General features: G+C 37.9%; 1 protein-coding gene across 9 annotated transcripts in view; it reads right to left on the reverse strand.

The window, feature by feature from the left end:
• OTOGL (otogelin like) overlaps positions 1–19,372 on the reverse strand; it is a 98,325-nt gene that overhangs the window by 67,473 nt on the left and 11,480 nt on the right. For 7 of the 9 annotated variants that reach the window (XM_069773628.1, XM_069773631.1, XM_069773627.1 and 4 more), the window contains exons 8-21: positions 18,666–18,871; positions 15,742–15,872; positions 15,029–15,135; positions 12,623–12,729; positions 11,816–11,941; positions 11,001–11,109; positions 10,700–10,746; positions 9,225–9,370; positions 7,537–7,654; positions 5,680–5,857; positions 4,611–4,735; positions 2,622–2,831; positions 1,663–1,828; positions 469–543 (exon numbers count right to left, since the gene is read on the reverse strand). In XM_069773628.1, coding sequence (XP_069629729.1) covers positions 469–543; positions 1,663–1,828; positions 2,622–2,831; positions 4,611–4,735; positions 5,680–5,857; positions 7,537–7,654; positions 9,225–9,370; positions 10,700–10,746; positions 11,001–11,109; positions 11,816–11,941; positions 12,623–12,729; positions 15,029–15,135; positions 15,742–15,872; positions 18,666–18,871 — 1,851 coding nt within the window. The remainder of the gene's footprint in view (positions 1–468; positions 544–1,662; positions 1,829–2,621; positions 2,832–4,610; positions 4,736–5,679; positions 5,858–7,536; positions 7,655–9,224; positions 9,371–10,699; positions 10,747–11,000; positions 11,110–11,815; positions 11,942–12,622; positions 12,730–15,028; positions 15,136–15,741; positions 15,873–18,665; positions 18,872–19,372) is intronic. The other 2 variants (XM_069773636.1, XM_069773630.1) reach the window with 1 other exon arrangement.

Genomic DNA, 19,372 nt, shown 5'->3' on the forward strand with positions numbered 1-19,372 from the left:
TCTTATAAAATGAACAAGTTTGACCATTAAACCTGGGAGGTTTCCTCACTTGTTTCAGTGAGGTCAGGATTCCATCATGAATTAATAATACAAAATGACACAAGCATAGCTCCCTGCAAGCCTTTGTTTGAAAAACTTCCCAAAATAGAATCACATTGTTTATTCTTCCGAAACTAACCTCATATTGCTATCATAATGCCCCCAGGTCTAAGAACAGGACTGCAACCTCTATGTGTGTGTTTTGAGATACTCTTTAGTCCCTGGCTTACAGAATTTTCCAGGTATCCTGTTGTTAAAATAAGCAAGTACATAATCCAATTTATATTAGACTCCCTTTTACTAAGTGTGTAACAAAAATAAAATCTTGATACAATAGACCTTCATTCTATGTGAAAAAAATTTCAAGGCTCATGAGTAGCATCCAAACTGTGATACATGAAAGATAAAACTCTTGGTGCTCAAACCTACCAGGAGCCTGTTGGTGTAGGGAGGATTTCTCCAGGCTGGAGAGCTTTGCCCTTGTAATGACAATGACAGGCAGATCTGTTAAAAGAATATTTATGCATGTAGATACAAAAGCAAGACAAAATGGGATTTCAGGGCAATCCATTTATCAAGCTATTATGATAAGCAGGCCTTATAATTCATTAACTCAATCTTTATATTTAAAATATACTTCTAAAGGCAAAAACTAAAGGATGACGCTCTGACTGTATTGAAGTCAGTGGCAAAATTCCTACCATCTTCAACAAAACCAGGGTGTTCCTCAATCTCCGTATTATTTATTTGCTGTTTCTGTGCATTAGTCTTATAGAAAAGAGTTTTTCTTCCCAGTTACAGGAGTAGTAAGGCAACATGTAGTTCCCATTCAAAGTACTGTCAAAATCACGGGACAGAGGAATTATGATAGCAAAATCCATTAACCCTGTCTGTGGTAAGAGGCAGATGGGATGGAAGTAGCAACAGAATTCCCTAGAAACCATGCAAAAATATGAGAATACCAAGTTACCTCAAACTCTTTAATAGTTTAAAACAGTCTTTATCCCTGCAGTACGAATTTTACTGATCTTTCCAAAGTACATGTTGCAATGAACAGCAATATCTCTGTATAATCTTGAAATTTACATAAATACTCATTCCAGTTTTTAATTCAGTACCTGAACTCAGTAACTCCCTATGGCGGTAAGCTGTAAAATTTTGGTACACAAGGTACAAAAACTATTTCCTTTCATTGACCATTTCCTTCCATTTAACTGAAGGGGTTTGTATTGTGAGACAGAAAAAAAGACACTCCTAGCCACTCTCTCCATACTATCCCTGACTTTATGGATTGCTACTACGTAGATTCCTTCTCATTTTTTCTTAAGTGTTAAAAACAAGGTTTTCATGTGAAAATGCTTTCCCATGAATTAAAAAAGTTTCAGCACCCTTCTCTAAAGCAGTATGACATATCTTCTCTCAAGTGCAGTAGATGGCTGTACACACAGTACCAGATGAGGCCCCACGATTTATTAGTACAAAAGAATATGAAATCTTCACATATTGCTTGCTATCCTGTTTAGGCAGTCTACATCTTGACGGAAACAGCAGAAAAACTACTTTAAATCTTGCTGGAAAGAGGAAAATGTGCCTACACATATGTTCTATTTTCTTGTGACTTACATTGATACACAAAAGTTGACCGACTCTTCAAAATACTTCCCATCAGGACAATTACATCCTTCTGCACAGTCATCACCACAGATATTTGCCATAGAAAGTGAAGCACAGGAGTGTTTACAAAAAGAAGAGCACTGATGATAAAGCATACCACTGTGACACATCACAGCTGGAGGAGAGAGAGGGAGAGAGAAGGGAGAACAACATACTCTTCAAATGTGAAAAATAGGAAAAAAAGCAGTATATTATGGGAGTGCAAAACAGCAAAGCAAAATGGTCTCTTGCTGCACTGGGGTGAGTTAAAATGCATGACAAAAATATGCTATTTTACTGATTTATTAAGTTAGAATTGTTTAGATTCGGGTGGGTTTATGTTGGGCAATTCCTTGGCTGGAATTGTCTATTTTTTAAGCAGTAGGTGTCTATTCTTTATATATGTTAAGTGTGTGTTATAGGTGTGTCTGCCTAGTAACTCAGGCTTCTAAGAGAGGAAGAACGGTCCAGTTAAGGTTAGGGCATTACTCTACAGTTTAGAAATGCCTTGTTTTAAATCATTGCTACATCCTACTTGGCAAATCACTGCCCACCCTGCCCTGGTGGCCCTGGGGAGCCCCTGCCACCCTGGCTTGCCTTCCCTCAGGGAACAGCCCTGCTCCTGCCACTCCCTGACTACTTTAGCCTAATAGAGGCTTCCGTATGACTTACGAGTTCAAAGTCAGAGATTCAAATTCTCTCTGTAGACAAAGGAAAGGTACAGGCACCCCCTGTGAGGCAGCTCAGGTTCCCCAACTCAGATGCCTAACATAAAGGCTATTAGCATTCACCCCTGAGTATACCATTAGCTCATGGCACAATTCTAGTTTCCAGCAAAAAAGGTCAATCCCTGTATTTTGTGGAGCAAATGGTACTTGTAGAACTTTACACATTTCTAAAAGATACTCCATTCTGCAAATGTTACTCACCACAGTAAGAAATATGAGATCTGAAGTCAACGATGACCCCGTGCTTGCTACAGACGTAAGCATAGTGTGCCAAAGCATTACACAAACAGCTGCTTCCGCATTTGCATGCATCAAAGCGGCATAGCTGGTAGTATAATCCTGGACTGATGTAGGCATGGCAGGGAGCAAAAACTTCTTGATTGATGATATCACAGTGAGATGCATACCCAGCTAAGAGAAGGTGACATTGTTTTAGCCAGATCCATTTTAATATAACAGTCAAATGAATAGCACTGAATATTAAAACCAAACATAGCCAGTTGTGCCACAAAAACTTGTATACAATGCCTTTCTGCAAAGTTCTGTAGTTTAAAATTGGTATTGTAAGCAACTCCCTCAACAATATACTCCACTTAAGAGAAAAATAACTATATAAAACCAGTTATGCCTTCCTCTAGTAGCGCAGGAAACTCAAACGGCAAAATAATATTTCAAAAGAGTTAGTTAGAAGAGTCCTCCAAAGCTTAGAATACGTTTTTTCCTACTTGATGTTTCATTTAGCTTTGAAATCAGCAACAGTCATATACTTCTTGGCATGTGGACCCAGGAAGCACTGCAAACTGGAGCTCGAGCACATGCAGGTCCCAAGCTGGCCATATACCTTCTAGCACCAACAGACCCTCCTCCTACCACTGAAGCATACTACCACCACACGTGGTGGAATATCTCAGGAACACCATAGTGTGCATCACATTTAAGCCAATTTTGCTGCTAAAAGGGTGTCCCTACCCTTCACCCTCCCTGTTCATTCCCACATACACACACTGACACAAGGATTTCTGGAGTCTCTCAGGTTCAAAGAGTGAACTTGACTTGGTTGAAAAGTAACCTGACAAAATAAGTAAACAAACAAACAATCATTTATATTTTAGTTTCATCAGATTAAGATCATCACAGACCTGGAAAAATGCTTGTGCTGGCTTAGCACAGGTGGTAGCATGGGGCAGGATCACTTACTCAGGGGCTGCTTTTTCCAGTGATGATTACAGGATCACAGGAAAATTCAGGCTGGAAGGGACCTCAGAAGCTCATGTAGTCCACCCTCCTGCTCTAAGCAGCTTACATTTATGTCAAACTCCACCTTCACTGAGGAAGTACAGTGGAGGCATGAAGTATCTTGGAGAGAGCTAACTTGGCTGAGATGCACTGCTTTAGAAGACAGCCAATGCTAAAGGACATAAAAAGTCTTAGAATGCCCCAGATTCTTAAAAGTTTATGGTTATTCTAGGCTTGCTCCCACAGGCTCTAAATATGGCCAAATCCCACATCCTTAGTGAGGCCTTATGTCTGAAACATTAAAAACATTAATCTAAATTCTGACAGAATTGGCAACTACTGTCTGCCCATTGTCTTCATTAATTGAAAAGAAAGGAGGAGACAGTGAAAGTTCAACGCAAAATATAGGCACATCAACCAGCCAAAACTAAATCTTTACTCAGGAATTTGAACAAATCCATGGATCTCAGGTTGTTTGCATCAGTTTGTGTCAGAGAGCATAGATGGAGGATAAGGAAACTTTTAATGCAACAAGCATAGAGAAGCCAAAGATACGACTTTTGATCCTTGGCAAGGCACTGTCTCCTGTACTTTCTTTGTCAATCTACAAATGTGCATCACATCATTTCTCTTGACTGGCATAATATACAGGACTGCAGACGATTTTCTGCCTAGCACTCTGCATATATATTAGACAGCAGAATTTAGGACTCACACCCAGTACACCCAGCATTAAATGATCATCTAAGCTTGTATTTACAAAGGACTTACTTCATTTTACATGCTAAATGTATGGAAAGAATTGTCTTTGCCAAAAAAGAAAAAGGAAAGGAAGAGTGCACATCTAAAACTGAAGCTGAAATACATACATGTGCAACTCATTCAGGGAGAAAACAAAAAATGTCCCATAATAATAAGATACAGCTAATTCCAGACTCCTGTGTGAAAACATACCATTTTGCTGATTAACATTGCAGGGATCAACCACAGGAATATTGATAGGCACAGAACAAGCTGAGGAAACCTTCCATGCATTGGCATGAAGTTGTGGGGTCCCTTCTATCATCCCTGCTGGAGAACTGAAAAGGAAAAGATCAACACTGTAAGCATCCTGCTGACCTTATGGATTACATCTGTGAGGACACAAGTACATCAAAAAGCATTAGGTGCACAGTCACATTGAACATTCAATGTGTCAAAAGAATTTCCACCTGAGTTATAAAAGAAGAGACACATGAAGCTTTTTCCTCGATATTTTACTCATGCAAAAATATTCTTACACTCAAAGTCTGCCCTCACGCTTAATTCAAGTACTCTGAAATCAGATGGAGGAGTCATTAATGAGAGGAGAATTTGGCCTTATTGGAGTACATTCATCCAGTGAAATGTCAAAAATTTGACCTGTTAGCTAATTTCAGTGTTCTAGAGGGGGGCTGTTTGCATTTTGGTGCTGTTTTTCACCAAGGATTTCAAAAGCATTTGTTATTGCTAGAGAAGTTTTATGATATTATAGCTTGAGGAACTTTGGAGGAAAGGAAGTAAAAGAATAAGGAAAGTGTGCCCTTGTAATTAAACCATTCCTGTGGTTCAGAATTAGATTTTTTTCCACTAAAACTTCATGTGGGGGGAAAAAATGAAGCAGTAGTAAGTGTTAATCAGGTAAGGATGATACTAGTACTATCATCCACTCTTTTTGTCAGTGCTCATGTATTTGTTCTGATGATAGGGGAGCAGCAGGGAGGAAAAAACGTGCATTCAAGCAATATCATCATCCAGAACTTCTATAAATAATATGGCAGTTTTCTAGAATTACTTGACTAAACAGCTTAGAATGACTTAGCTAAATTTACGAGTTTCATATTTTAAAAAGTGACTAACATTTTCATGTTAATTAAGAGATTTTGTATTGGTTAGTTTAACAAAGCATGAGCATGTTAATGAAATGAAATAATCAGATGATTACATTCAACAAAACTTTTGACTTGTTATTAAACACAGTCTAAATGTACAATATGCAACTTACAGAAAATCATCTCTTAAATTCCCATTGTAAGTTCCACATAGTCCTAAGGTTCTTCTCTTCCAGCCAACATCAACTTGAACATAGATCCTCTCTCCATCTTTAGCAAACAGTATCTTCAAACCAAAACTAGTTTTCAGTTGAACAAAGAAAGAAGATATATTCTGAATTTCAACAGCACCTGCATATAGCAAAAGAAAAAGAAAAACCAAGTCACTGAAATCCAATTTCCAGGTTGTATTGGTTTACCCCTTAAACAAAATAGATTTTGAAAACTCAGAAATAAAGTGAGAAACTATGCACAATCCCACCTGCAGCCAAATAACCTCACCCATTCTCTATCCGAATTTATGAGACTACATATCTTTTTCATTAGCAACACAAATCAGGAATTGCAGCTACTGTCGATAGTAAAAAATCTCTCACTTTTCTGTACCTGTGAGTGATCCAGAAATCACTCTCACATTTCTTTTTTTTTTTTAGAGAAAAGCAATGCAACATCATGCCTCTGGCAATGAGAAGACAAGACAAGAAACCACTTGTTTCTTAGTCTCCAGGGATCTTATAAGATTAATTAACAGATGTCTGTAAAGCGTATTGCAATCTTTAGATAGAAGGTTCTCTCTTACCGCTATTGATATGACATCAGTATAGCTCCTTCCTTAGACTGTATGTGAACTAAGGCCCTATCAAATTCCCAGCTTTCCTTCCCAGCAAATCCATTATGTGAGGAAATGGAAATTTCACAGTCACAGCATTCATTTGCTACACATTGTTGGGCTACTTGCAGCTGCAGGCTTAAAGCAGATCTACCTTCACCAGCAGCCCCTACTTGTGTGCGCACACACACACACAGTTAGGTGCATAAACTGAGAAGAGGCTGATAAAATGCTTATGTGAGCTTAAAGATGGTCTTAGCTGATAAGCCTTACTAGATACACCCAACTATCAAGAACGTGACACCAAAATATTTGTCATAGATTATATTTGTCCCAGACTATGGAAAGAGAGAAGAAAGTGAATAGGGACTGATTCAAAAGACATAAAATGAAATTATCAATGAAATATGAAGCAGAACTGTCAACATAACTGAAAGTACAACTGAGCTATGAAACTCATTGCCATAGGAAGCTGTGAATGCCAAAAGCAGAACTGTGACTGGAAAAATTCAATGAAGAAAAGACATAACCTCAACCACCAGCACAGAACTCCCTAAAAGCTGTTTTGCCAGAGGCTGGGAAAGAAAAGGGGAACTCCCACTTTACTCTTTCAGAAAGAGACTAAAAATCCAGTAAGAATTTACTATGATCACTGTAAGATACAAAATTTAGCAATATCATTTCCACTTTCAATGCTTAATTTTATAACATCCTTTTAAGGCTCATTTATTTTACTATCCTTTCCAAAAGGGTGAATTAACCTGCCTGAAATCACAACATAAGTCAGCACTGAAAGCAATGTAGATCCCATAGAGCACATGGATTCTATTCCATGCCATGTATTCCAAAAAGCTTTAATCAAGCTAGACCCTAACATCAACATCAAGATGATTTCCAACCTCTCTTCACCTCCCTTCTTTTTCTTACCTCCTCCCCCCTAAATACAAACAAAATGAGTGGAATTCTAGGTACTCTGCAAGATAAGAAATGCAAAGAAATGAGGGCATAATGAAGGAGTTTATTTCACAGGCTGAAAAAGTACATTTCTAGAACTATTACTAAGGTCATAAGAAGTGATTGTACATTTCATAAGTGGTTTGAAGAAATTCCTTTTTCATAGACAGGTATTATTAAAAAGCTTTGGAGCATATAAAAGAAAGAATGTGAACCCTGCTAAAATTCTACTCCATGCACTTCTTACCATTAAGGTTAAAAACTTGGTTAGTTTGGACTTGACCATATCTCGTGAGTGTTAATTGTTTGCTCACATCATCTTCAAGAACTAGTGTTATAGACTCAATGCAGGCGTGGTCAAAGTTCTAAGTAGAAACAAGTTTCACCATCAGAAACAGGCGAAGACATTCATATTACCATGGAAAGCAAAAACAAACAAACGGGAAAAAACAGTTGTATAGAAAGGAAATACCAGAACTGTCTTCAGGTAAATCAGTTGTAAACTATCACTCAAAGCATTAAACAGAGCACCCAAAACTCTATGTAGAACATAATAAAACATTGCATATGCATATAAGAGCAAGGAGAATGCCTTTTAGCTATTATGGCAGTCTAGTAGTAAGTGGGCAGAGATCCCCAAGTACTGATACTGCATTCAAAAGGCCATACTTGCATGGCCACCCTGGGTGGTACTCATTGCTGCGTTAACCAGTGTTTGAGCAAGAGTCTGACCCCGTCTATGGAAAGCTGGTGTAACCAGAGCCCAAATGCAGCAATGCAGGGAAAAGAAACTATTGCACACATGAAGGTGCTTCTTGCCTTGAAATGTGGTCATGAGGACTACAGACCAAAAGGATATAATTTCTCCCGAACTATACTACAATAATTCATAAATATCTGACTATCAAAAAATGGTGAGTTGTAAACTAACTCACACCCATCATTTTAGAGCGCTATCCGGGCAGAATTTATGAACCTAGGTACACAACAAAAGGTGACACATAACCAGCTTAAACCAAGCATCTTATGCTCCCCAGGGCCCCTGTGTTTTCACCCAAAAACTTTCCAATGTGCCTAGAGTCATGCTAAGGTCATTTCCAGTAGCATCCTTGTCTCTCAGTAGCTACCTAACCAACCATTTCATGCTTAAGGCCACCTGAAATGCAGAAAAACCTCAACATCTATGCAGAAGGAGATGCTTACAAAAAAAGCAGAGGCACCAGCTTATAGTCTAGCTTTTGAAGGGACATGAGAGACAGTCCCATAGTTGTGCAGCTTCAGTGCATCACTCTGTGCTGATGAGTTCAGGCATCCCAGCCCTCAGCACGTGGGCAGCTGTGAGTCATAGTCTCAGAGGCCCTTCTCCTGAGAGCCTAGGTGACTAATAACATCATTAAATCCAGTCTCGCAGATAAGTACTTTTTATAAGCACCTCTATTTGTAAAGCCTGTTGTTGGATACCTGCCAAAATACTTTCAAACAAATATGTGTGGTGGCTAGTCTCTTCAATAGTTTTCTAAAAGGCATTGTTCCAACAAATTAAATATGCTATAACATATCAAGTAAAAAAGCTAAAGCTACCAAAAAAAAAAAATCTTGCCTAACTAGCAGTGTATTAAACCTGTTCAGTCCTGCCAGCAAGAGCTTTTCTAAAGCCTAAGACATCTGTGTGTACCATAACCAAAGACGTATATACTTGTTTAATGTGCATAAATGAATAACTCTGTAGACTTTATCCCTCTAAAGATGCAATTGATTTTACAAAGGGCAATACAATATGTAGCAATACCACCACTTACAAAAAACATGTAAAATGGTTTCAGTTTATATTTTCTGTTAAACATAACCTGGTAGTTTACAGTAGAACCTGTACAAAATTGCCTGAAATATGAATGGACACGTTTGTTGTGAATGTTCAACAAAAACGTGACTTACCTGTCCACAAGGTGCTTTCTGTAAAGTGATTGTGAATTTGTTTTTCCCAGTGCCTTTTACCAAAATGTACTGGCAAATCCCAAGAAAGGTAAAATGACGTCCATCAAATGTTGTGAAATGAGAACTACCTGTGATGGAGCACTCAGCTTGAGAGAAAAAGGATAAACAAGAATGTTCACTTGCATAAGAATGTGTCATTATTCTGTAAACGATGGAAGAGAGATAAATAAGAAAACTTCTCCTTATTTCTAAGCACATAATCCAGGCTAACGTTAATCTACCTAGCTATTACAGCATTTGGAAATAAAATATATTACATACACTTATTTCCATCAGATACCATCTCATATTGCACACACCGATGTGCAGCACCCTTTGGTTCTATCAAGATGAGATGCCTTTGAGTCATGAGTTCTCTAAAATACAAAAGAGTTTTCTCTGTATTACAACTCTGAAGTTTCCTAGAATCTTCTTCTCATTGTCTTTTGGCATGACTGAGTGTGAAAGAGGACAAGCTTCTTTCTCCTTCCTTCTAGGTACTATATTCATTTTTCAGTTCAGACCAGGAGCGCACTGTTGAAGCAAGTTTCCAGTGCATCCCCACTTACCGCACTTTCATTCACACCATAGGGCAGTGCCAGAACACATGAACTAGGTTTATTTTGTCTGTGATTACTGCAGGAGGTGCTCTGTGGGAGCACATCTAACCTGCTCCCACTAACAGGCATTTAGTCCTTCGGACCAGACTAGTCACAGTTAACCCCCTACATGCACACACAACACACACAAGTGGTTCTCAGTGTCAACTGTTTTACACTACAGGTCCACCCTGTCCAGCCTTGCTTAGTAACTCTTAAGCCTTGTTTATTACCTCATTCAGAGGGGGCTCCTTAATTTGTAAAAAATTGTCTCTTTCACAAGTTTCACAGTATAATCTTGTCTAAGATACAGAACTGTCAGGGAAGTTTCACTACCCAACTACTGCATGTTCCTCTGAGTAACTCATTACAGAGACATGTAATCTTTAAAGATAAGGATCATTATCCAAACGTGAACTGCTGTTACAAGGGAGAAACTACAGCACACTGAGCATCAGAATGATGTTTTTCTTATTGTCTGCATTACAATTGCACCTAGAAGTGAGGAAATCCTTATACCTGGCCTAGGTACTGCACAGGAAGTAGAAATAAGCTGCCTGCCCCAAAGAACATAGACCGTAAGCAGGAGATAGAAACAAGAGGTGGATGTAACACACTGAGTCAGGGAAACAAATGGGAAAAGGTAAGATGAGGATGGTCAGGCAGTTAACAGCTTCACCCCAGCTGGCCCACTGCTACTCTCAACATCCCTCTGGCTTAATCTTTCTTCTTAAATTAGCATCCCAAGCCTTTGGATCATATTTGGTTCTGTTGTGTTCTGAAAAGTTTCTCTCTTATGTTCACTGAGGACTGAAAAGAATAATGAAACACAGATACCTGGGCAATCATGATCAGTGCAGTTCCAAATGCCACCGATACAAATACTAAAAAGAAAAATCACAAAACACAGAAGTTCAGTGTTCTGATCGTTAGCAAAAAGAGCAGCTTTGAGCTAATTAATATGTCTTGCATTCACCCTTTCCATAGAATAGCCTGCATATTTTAGTGATACACAGGGCCTAGACTGTAAAACATAGATACTAACTATTCCTTAAAATATAAGTGTGACTATGACGTTAAACTAACTATGGGCAGCAGTCACAGAGAGAGGAAACACAGACGTGAGGCTTTCACATACCAGTTGCTACATTCTTGTTCAATTTTTGAGCCTACAGGGAAGGCAGTTCCATGATAAATACAAGGACAATTCGACACAGAGATACAAGTTCCATTTTCCATAATGAGACCTATTGGAGGGAAGTTAATAAATGAGATAAAAAACAAATTAACGAACTCCGGATCACTGCTCTTCTCCCATCTGACTCAAACATTCAAATCTGCCAGAAGGTGATCTCACCAGGAACCAGCAAAAAGAGTCACCCAGCGAGTGCAGAGAGCTCAGAGTGATGAACAGTGAAGCTCTCTCAAAGCAATTGTCACTCTGAATAGTTGCTTTATGAAAAATGTCTGCCTTAAGCATGTAAAACTGTACGGACTCAAAAATTAAAAGATTCTGAGATCACATAATCTTTAGTCCTTCTAGAACAGGACGGTTCGTAGTCCAATTCCTAATTTTTATTGAGTACAGGTCTGAGGAAGTTTGTTTTCTTGTACAGAGCATAAGACACATTCTGTTTAAATAAAACCTCAATAGATTTTGGAATAATTCAAATAAAGTGGATTAAACCTATGCAATATCTTATTGTAGCAAGCATTAGTGATGGCTCCAGTTTTTAAGTGGTATTTCATTCTGAGCCACCTTTGTATTCTAGAGAAATGTTTAGAACACAATAAAAGAAAGAATCACAGTGAAAATAACAACAGCAAGAGCAGAATTTACAATATTCATATTTTTAGGCTTTACTTTTAAGCACAGTCTATTTAGGCAACTTTAGTATGATGTTGGATATTAGCTTTACACATATTTTTTTACATAAAATTAACAGTACTTACCATCCGGACAGTAACAGCCATCTAAGCAGTGTAGGTTGCTGCCAAGACAATCTTTTTCAAATGTGCAGGTTGGTGGACAACAACTGATGCAGTCACGGTGTACAAAGCTGTCTTCACACTTCTCAGCTAGAAAAAATACATGGTAGATTGAACATTAGTGCAATTTCTCTTTCCATACTGGAGAACCCTCTCTCTCAAATAAACAGTTGTGCAGTGCTTCTAGTATAGGTAATTACTCGGGTCAAGTAAAATGGATTGTTTGGAGAGGTTTTAACAGATGAACTGTGGTGAATCTCTCATCAGTATTTAAGTCTTTCTTTACCAAATTCTTACATCACCCCTCCAAAAGAAGTTACAGTTTCTGTGGCAGGGGAACATGTGCTCAGATCTCAGTTAGTTCAAAGTCTTGTGCATGAGACTGAACTGCAATTGATGGGGGGTGGTGATAACTAGAAGAGCTAGATTAACTGTATTAATTCTGTTTATAGGGCCAGTAGAGGCTGAAAGGTCATCTGGGAAGAGGGGCAACATCAGACCTCCACAGAATATGATCAGCACACATGAAGTTTCAAGCAATCTGTGGAAACATGAATTTTGTATGGATCTAGATCAGATCACAGTGCAATTAAACTATTCCTCTAGCAAGTCATTGACTTCATTGTTTGCCAGCAATAGTGAAGCTGGCTGATCTACTTCAGTATCACGTTTGAGTCCTATAGTGACAAATGTTGTCAAGATGGAAGTATTTGAAATGAATATACGGGGTATCTCAAAGGTCACATAGTATGCTTTATTAAAGAGTCTTACTACAGGCAGGAAAGTCATCCCTCCAGTCCCGCACCGGGGACCCAGCGTGAGAGCATGCTCTAGCGTACTCTGTCACTGCCCTGCAGTACGTTTCATCATCATCCACTCTGAAATGATAAAACAAGAGACTAATCAAGGAACTCAAATCCCTTCTACAAATCTCTGCCACAGGACACTGCACAGGATACTTCACACATAGCTGACACCGCTCAGTCATAACAGCACACAGTGAAAATACTAGGAAAAGGAACGAGCTATACTGAATACACCGTTGTGTTTTTATCATTTGATGCCACAAGAAGTTATTTCATTTTAATATTACCACAATGAACAAAACCACTAATTTATTACAAAAAAAGATAAATGCTGCTTACGATGAAAGAGAAACATGACCTTGTCTTGAAGACAACGGACAACTCAACAGTCTCAAGATCCATGTCTCAGGCCCTCTGACTCCTGCATGATGTGGAAACTCTGACCTACACTGATAAAAGACATTCTGGTCCAAGTAACAAGTTCAAGTTTCCAATTGCCTGTCAGTCCTTGAACTTGGGCAAGAACAACCCTGTTGGTGGACTCCTGAACTTGTGCTGAAGTGCTCGGCACCAGAAGCATTATCCCGTGAATACTGTAGACAGGCACAGGGATTTACAGCGTGACCTTGGGTGAAGTCATTATCTCTGCCTTAATCTATACAGAAGAAGCTGTACATTGCGCTTTTGCCAGGATCAAGTGAAAAAACATTCATCAGTGTTCAGGTAAGCTCAAATTTTATTCAGATATAAGTCACATAAGGTAAGATACCACCAACCTTTTGTTATTGTGAAAGTCCAACAACTCTCATCACTCCCTGTGGAGGATTTGATGCCAAAATAAACTAGTCATAACACAACATTTCTATTATAAACATGACTGTGACAGATCAGCTGAGTTTGTCTTTCAGCACACAAGATCATGCTTCCAAAATTAATGGTCTTAAGAATATATTACATTGTGTTTGTATTCTGCTTTCAACACATCTGTTATCAAATCAAACACCACTATACTCTTTGTTACAGTGATCAGAGTCTCTCCAGCTCTCCTTATCTAATCCAATTAAATGGGTTTTAATAGAAAGAATACTTGGCATATGCTATGGCCCCACAAAAAACTTCATAAACCGACACTAAGCCATGAGAAGAGAGGTTTCTTTTATAAACAAAATAAGCCTAAATTAATGAGATTCTGAGACACAAAAACTTCCTTCAAGGTTTTTAATGTTCACACAATTCACATCAATGCACATATGCCTGTTGACAAAAATCAAATCTGCCTTAACACCATGACACTGATTCAATATCACATTTGAAAATTTGCTTTTCATATTTCTTCTTTTGCTAAGAAAAAAAGTCACAATAGACTCCTGAGTTACAAAGAGACCATACAGAGGCAACTCATCTCTTCTCTGAGCGAAATCAATGTACAGACCATAAACTTCAGGAAGCGCACTTTGGAGAGTTGCCCACAAACACAAATTCTTCCATCCTGACTTTATGGTAAAGCAGAAAACTAAAAATTAATCAAAAATTAACTAACACGTTGTAATGGATTATACTGAGTGATTCTTACTTTTAGTCTTGTGATCCTTTCTGTATGTTTTTGATTAAATTGATGACACTCTGAGAAGGCCATAATACTATCTGGTAAAAATCCTGCTGTTTATGACAATTACTTCTTAATTTAAAACCATACTAAAAAGGAAGTGGTACACTGCTCAGTCATCTATTCAATTACACTCTGGAGCACCAGTTTCATTTGAATGACAAGAACTAAAGAGGAATCTGGAGAACTAAGGGAAAAATACCAGGTTGCATATAAAGCCAGCAGCTGAGGGGCTGTAACTCCCACCAAAACCAATGAGAGTTGAATTTCTTTTGACAACTCTGAATTTACATAAATAAAACAATTTTGAAAAATTCTACTGATTTGAACCATAGTGATTGCTCATAAAAACAGTCCGACTGTGTCAGACAAATGGTCCAGCTCCTCCAGTATCATTGATATTTCCCCCTAGTATCATCTCCGTGTATTTTTGATTCAGGACCTCCAGATGCAGATTTCAGGTTTGGGGGGTTTTTTAGCCGCTCCTCTTTTGTCATTAGTGATTCTCCATGGATTTCTCTTCCATGTATTTGTCTAGTATTTCCTTGAATCCATGTAAACCTTTAGCAATCAAAATATCCCTTGGCAGGCTGGTTCTGTGCCCTTTGTTTCCACACTAAATCACCCACTGAGAAACATCATCTCTTTCACTTTGAACTTAGTTCCTACTAACTTCCCTCAATACTGCTCAGTTCTGGTCTCAAACAAAATAGTGACCATTCATTTCACGTGTCAAAAATAAATACACAAGAAGTCCAGTCTTACCTGCAAAGATCATTCATACAGCTAGAAATATAAGAATATGGATCTATGCTTTCATGACAGCTGAGAAAAGGAAACTGTAGGAATATTTGGCACTTGAAGAATACGTCCTGCACATTAAGGAGAATCAGTAAACAACAGTTAGCAAATACTTTCTGAACAAGCATAATTCTTTTTAGCTTTCCTTCCCTAATCTAAGGTCCTTTATAACCCCATTAAAATTTGAGAATCTCACAGTCTCAATTCATTATTATGTCTCCTTTTTATTCTTCCTAAAATTTTTCCTCTCTGCCTAAACTGGCTTGATTGCATACTGCTCCTAAACCAGTGGGGATGAAAGAGTGTGAAATGACAAAAAAAAGCATTTTGTGTCAATGCAGGAGCTGAGCATGTTACTTCTAAAGTATTTCACAATTTCCAAAATAACAAGGTGTAAGATGCCAGGACTGGAAGCTGAAGTCAAGTTTAATGCAGCAATGAAGAGCTCTGCCAGCAGACCTGTGCCACTTGGCACATCCTATCTGAGCCTTTGTACTTTTAAGCTAAACATCTGAAGACCTTCAGACATTCACTAGCAACAGTCTTGATCTGAATCTTCCCTTCCTCAAAACCTGAATGGATTTAAGGCTTTTTTCAACATGGTGTATATTGTTAGATTCTCGTACCATCATGAGGCAGTGAAGATTAAGAATATACATATAACATGATTGATTTACCTCAGTGAATTCTGCATCAGCTGGGCAAGGACTGGAAAAATCTGAGGCAGTAGGTACACAAGCTATGTCATCTGAGGTTTGCACAGCCCAGCTATTTGCAAATTCAGCAATGTCTTCTGTATATTCACCTACTGTATGAAAACATTGGAAGAGCAGCCAGGCAAAAAAATATTGTCAACACAAACACAAAAGACACCTTGGAGATTTCTGGTAGTGTTTCAATGTGTTCATTATCTCAGATACAGATATGCTCAGAGTACAGGTGGTGCTGAAAAATATTTTTCTTTTTTTAATTTTAGGTAGTATTTTATACTACATTTAAATGAAAAGATTAAAAAAAAAATGACAAGGTGTTGGTTGGAGTTTTTCTAAGTGCAATCACTGACAATTTTATAACAAATACACAAAAAAAAGGACAAGCATAATGCATTGAATACTTCAGAAAAAAATACATTTCTTTAAAACAATTTAAGGCTTTCATTATGTTCCACAAAGGTCAGTTAGCACTATTATCTCCATCCTTTTCCCTTGCTGCAGAAAAACCCTACAACAAACACACCACTACACGCCCAGTTCTCCTCACAGCATGACCATGGGAGAATTCATGAATGAGATGTATGACTGGAAGTCATGGCAACAGGCTGAGGAAGATACATGAACATACAACAAGGTTGGCAGTAAAGAAACAGACCCAAACTTTCCATATTTTTGCAGCAAGAACTAAATATTAACTTTTCTCTATGTTCTTAAGTATGTTAAAAAGGGCATATTGCCTCCACCTTGAAGAACCTTACAGTAATTGGTATCTATGCTACGGTTATCTATATCTATGCATGGTTAGGAGATAGGGTACTGAAATGAAATCAGCTACAGGTTTTTTTCACAGAGCTGTACTATCCAAAGCTTAATCTAACTTCTTCTAGCACAAGATGTACAAAGTCTGACACTCTGCAATGTGGAAAGCCCCAAAGCACACGAATCAGATATTTGTACTTGGGTCTCCACAAATAAACAAAGATAAGATCCTAACCACCAGTCTATTTTCTTAAGAGCCAGGTAGACTTAAAACATTTCTCCCTCTCTGAGAGAATAGTTCTTTACACAGAAACCCCTTCCCAAACATAAAAAAATCGGTTTTCATCTAGAGGTAAACCTGTTGACATAACTCTGCTTCTACAAAAACATTAAAAATATTTTATTACATTTCAATATGGCTTGAAAAAATTTTCTAAGTCCTTAAAAAATGCCACAAAATAAAATCATTGTCCTTGAACCAGTTCTATACACAGATACAGCCTTGTATATTAAAGCAGTATAAAGACGCCATTAAAGATGAAGGTAAGGAAACAGAAAAGGAGTTTGTTTTCAAACTGTGCTTTGAAATGGAGTATTACATGCTTCTCAGCAACTTATTTATTTGGGGTATTGCAAATAGAGAGCATTCAGACTCTGGAAGACTCAGGATAGATGCAAGAGCTTTGCTTATGCTACTGCGGGAAGTAGTTTAGCTGGGGGAGATAAATCATCATGCCAAATGATTTACAAGATTTGGAAACACTTAGAAAAATGTTGTGGCTTAGAAGTAATTTGAATTAGCAGTCTGTTCTTGTGAAGGTATCAGAACTTCATGCTTTCTATTTGCACGGAGTCAAGGCACCATGTTATACAACTGGTTCAAGGTTAAAAGGATTCATAGTGCTCTCCATTGTACACTACAATGATACTATCATTTCTGATAAAGAAAAATTCTAAAATAAATTATGATGGTGAAGAAATGTAGCTCTGGAAATAAAGCTAAGAGCTGGAAGTCTTGTATAACAGATAAAACATTTAAAGACACTGAAATGACTATTTTTTAGAGATCATGTGAATTCATTATTTCCTTCAAATTCCATTTTTCTCCAGTATTAGAGATCACCAGTTTTAACTAGTTATTAAACATACTATACTCTGGTGTGCAGAAGTTAATGCATGAAACAGGGAACTTGCTGCTCTCATGGCAGAAGGGGTATGAGAAATTTATATTGGGCAGATTTTTAGGACCATACAAAGATAAGTACACTGTGTCTTCATTCACTTAGAAAGACAAAAAGCTCCACTATGAACCATAAAAAATGGGGGAAAACAGAGGCAGGGAAAAAAGTTACAGTGAGATAACTTTTGTGACTTAAGAATATGCAGGGCTGTGGGACTAGATTCTCTCAGCAGTTAATGGTAACAGTAAAACAGTCCTATCTTTGTTTTTATCAGAGACTGAGAAAAACATTACTCATATTCTCAAGCCTGTTCTTTTTTTTTTCCTTTTTTTTTTTTCACATTAGTTGCAAGTAGGACAGAAGTCCCTATAGAGTATTCCCTACACAGACTACAGAATATTCTACCAGCTTAGCAAGTCATCTCTGCCTCAGACGCAACATTGGGCAACTCCTCATCCTACAGGGAGTTTGGAGGCCCATAATATACCATACCAACAAAGTGATACAAGGAACTCCTTGGCGACAGCTTTGAAATTTACATATTTCAACTAGCATTTTTATGATACTCATATAAACAAATGACTTGAGATGGTGCTTTTTCCCAAATATTAATATTTTGGCTCTTCTCTCCTTCTCCCTCCATCTTTAAATGTAGAGAAAACCACAAGCATTCATTTATTTATTTATTATTTGAAGGCACTTTCATCAGCTAAGATAAACACACCCCAAATCCTTTGCTGAGCAAGAAAAGGCTTAAACATACATATACTTTCTTGAATTAGGACCATTTCCCTTAGCATCTTTAATGATGAGGAAGAGTAGAGCAGATATTCTATTTTCTACTGAAATAACTGAAACAGGACTCTGCTTTTTTACAGTATTATATTTAAAGTGAACATGGAAGCTGTTCACACAAGGTAAGGGTGTATTTCTAAGCTATTTACTTACTATTTTGTAGTATCAGGTCATCATCTTTATTGCCATTAAAATTTCCACAGAGGCCACAAGGTTTTCCCTTATGATCTTCTGTTAGCTTAATATAAATGCCAGAGTTTCCATCCCAAGCAAGAGAAAAACCAAAGGTAGTCTTCACCAGAATATAGTCAGCCAGTCTCTCAAGGAAAGCATTTCCAACTGTCTGAGGCAACATTAATCTGGAAAAAGAAACAGCCTGTTTCAAAGATCTCAGATGAGAGGAGGCAGGTGTTAGAAAAATACCACATAAAACATCACCTTCTAACTCACTAAACCCTTTTTCCCAGGTCTATACAGTCACTTCCATTCAATTCTTCGTCATATTTTCACTATCTTTTCTTCTGTGTACTTCTCTGTATTGACCATCAAAAATGAATGCTTTTCTGCTATATACACCTGCCAGTTGTATGAATTATAAGCCTGAAAGAATAATGAATCTTCATTTTCAAAGCCCAGCACGGGCATGTTGAGGAATACATGACTTCATGAGCATGCTGCATTGCACGAGGAGCTACGTGACACTATGACCACCAGCAGCCCTTCCGGGCACAGGGTCATCACTGCGTTACGTGTCTGCAAAAGGAGGAACTTACAGTACAGAAAATACTGTTGACCAAAATACTTAACAGATACAATATATCTTCCTCCTTTGGCCAAAGACCACTGGACAATAAAATTGC

The sequence above is a fragment of the Haliaeetus albicilla genome, chromosome 28 (assembly GCF_947461875.1).
Source record: "Haliaeetus albicilla chromosome 28, bHalAlb1.1, whole genome shotgun sequence".
In the NCBI taxonomy this organism is placed as follows: Eukaryota; Metazoa; Chordata; class Aves; order Accipitriformes; family Accipitridae; genus Haliaeetus; species Haliaeetus albicilla.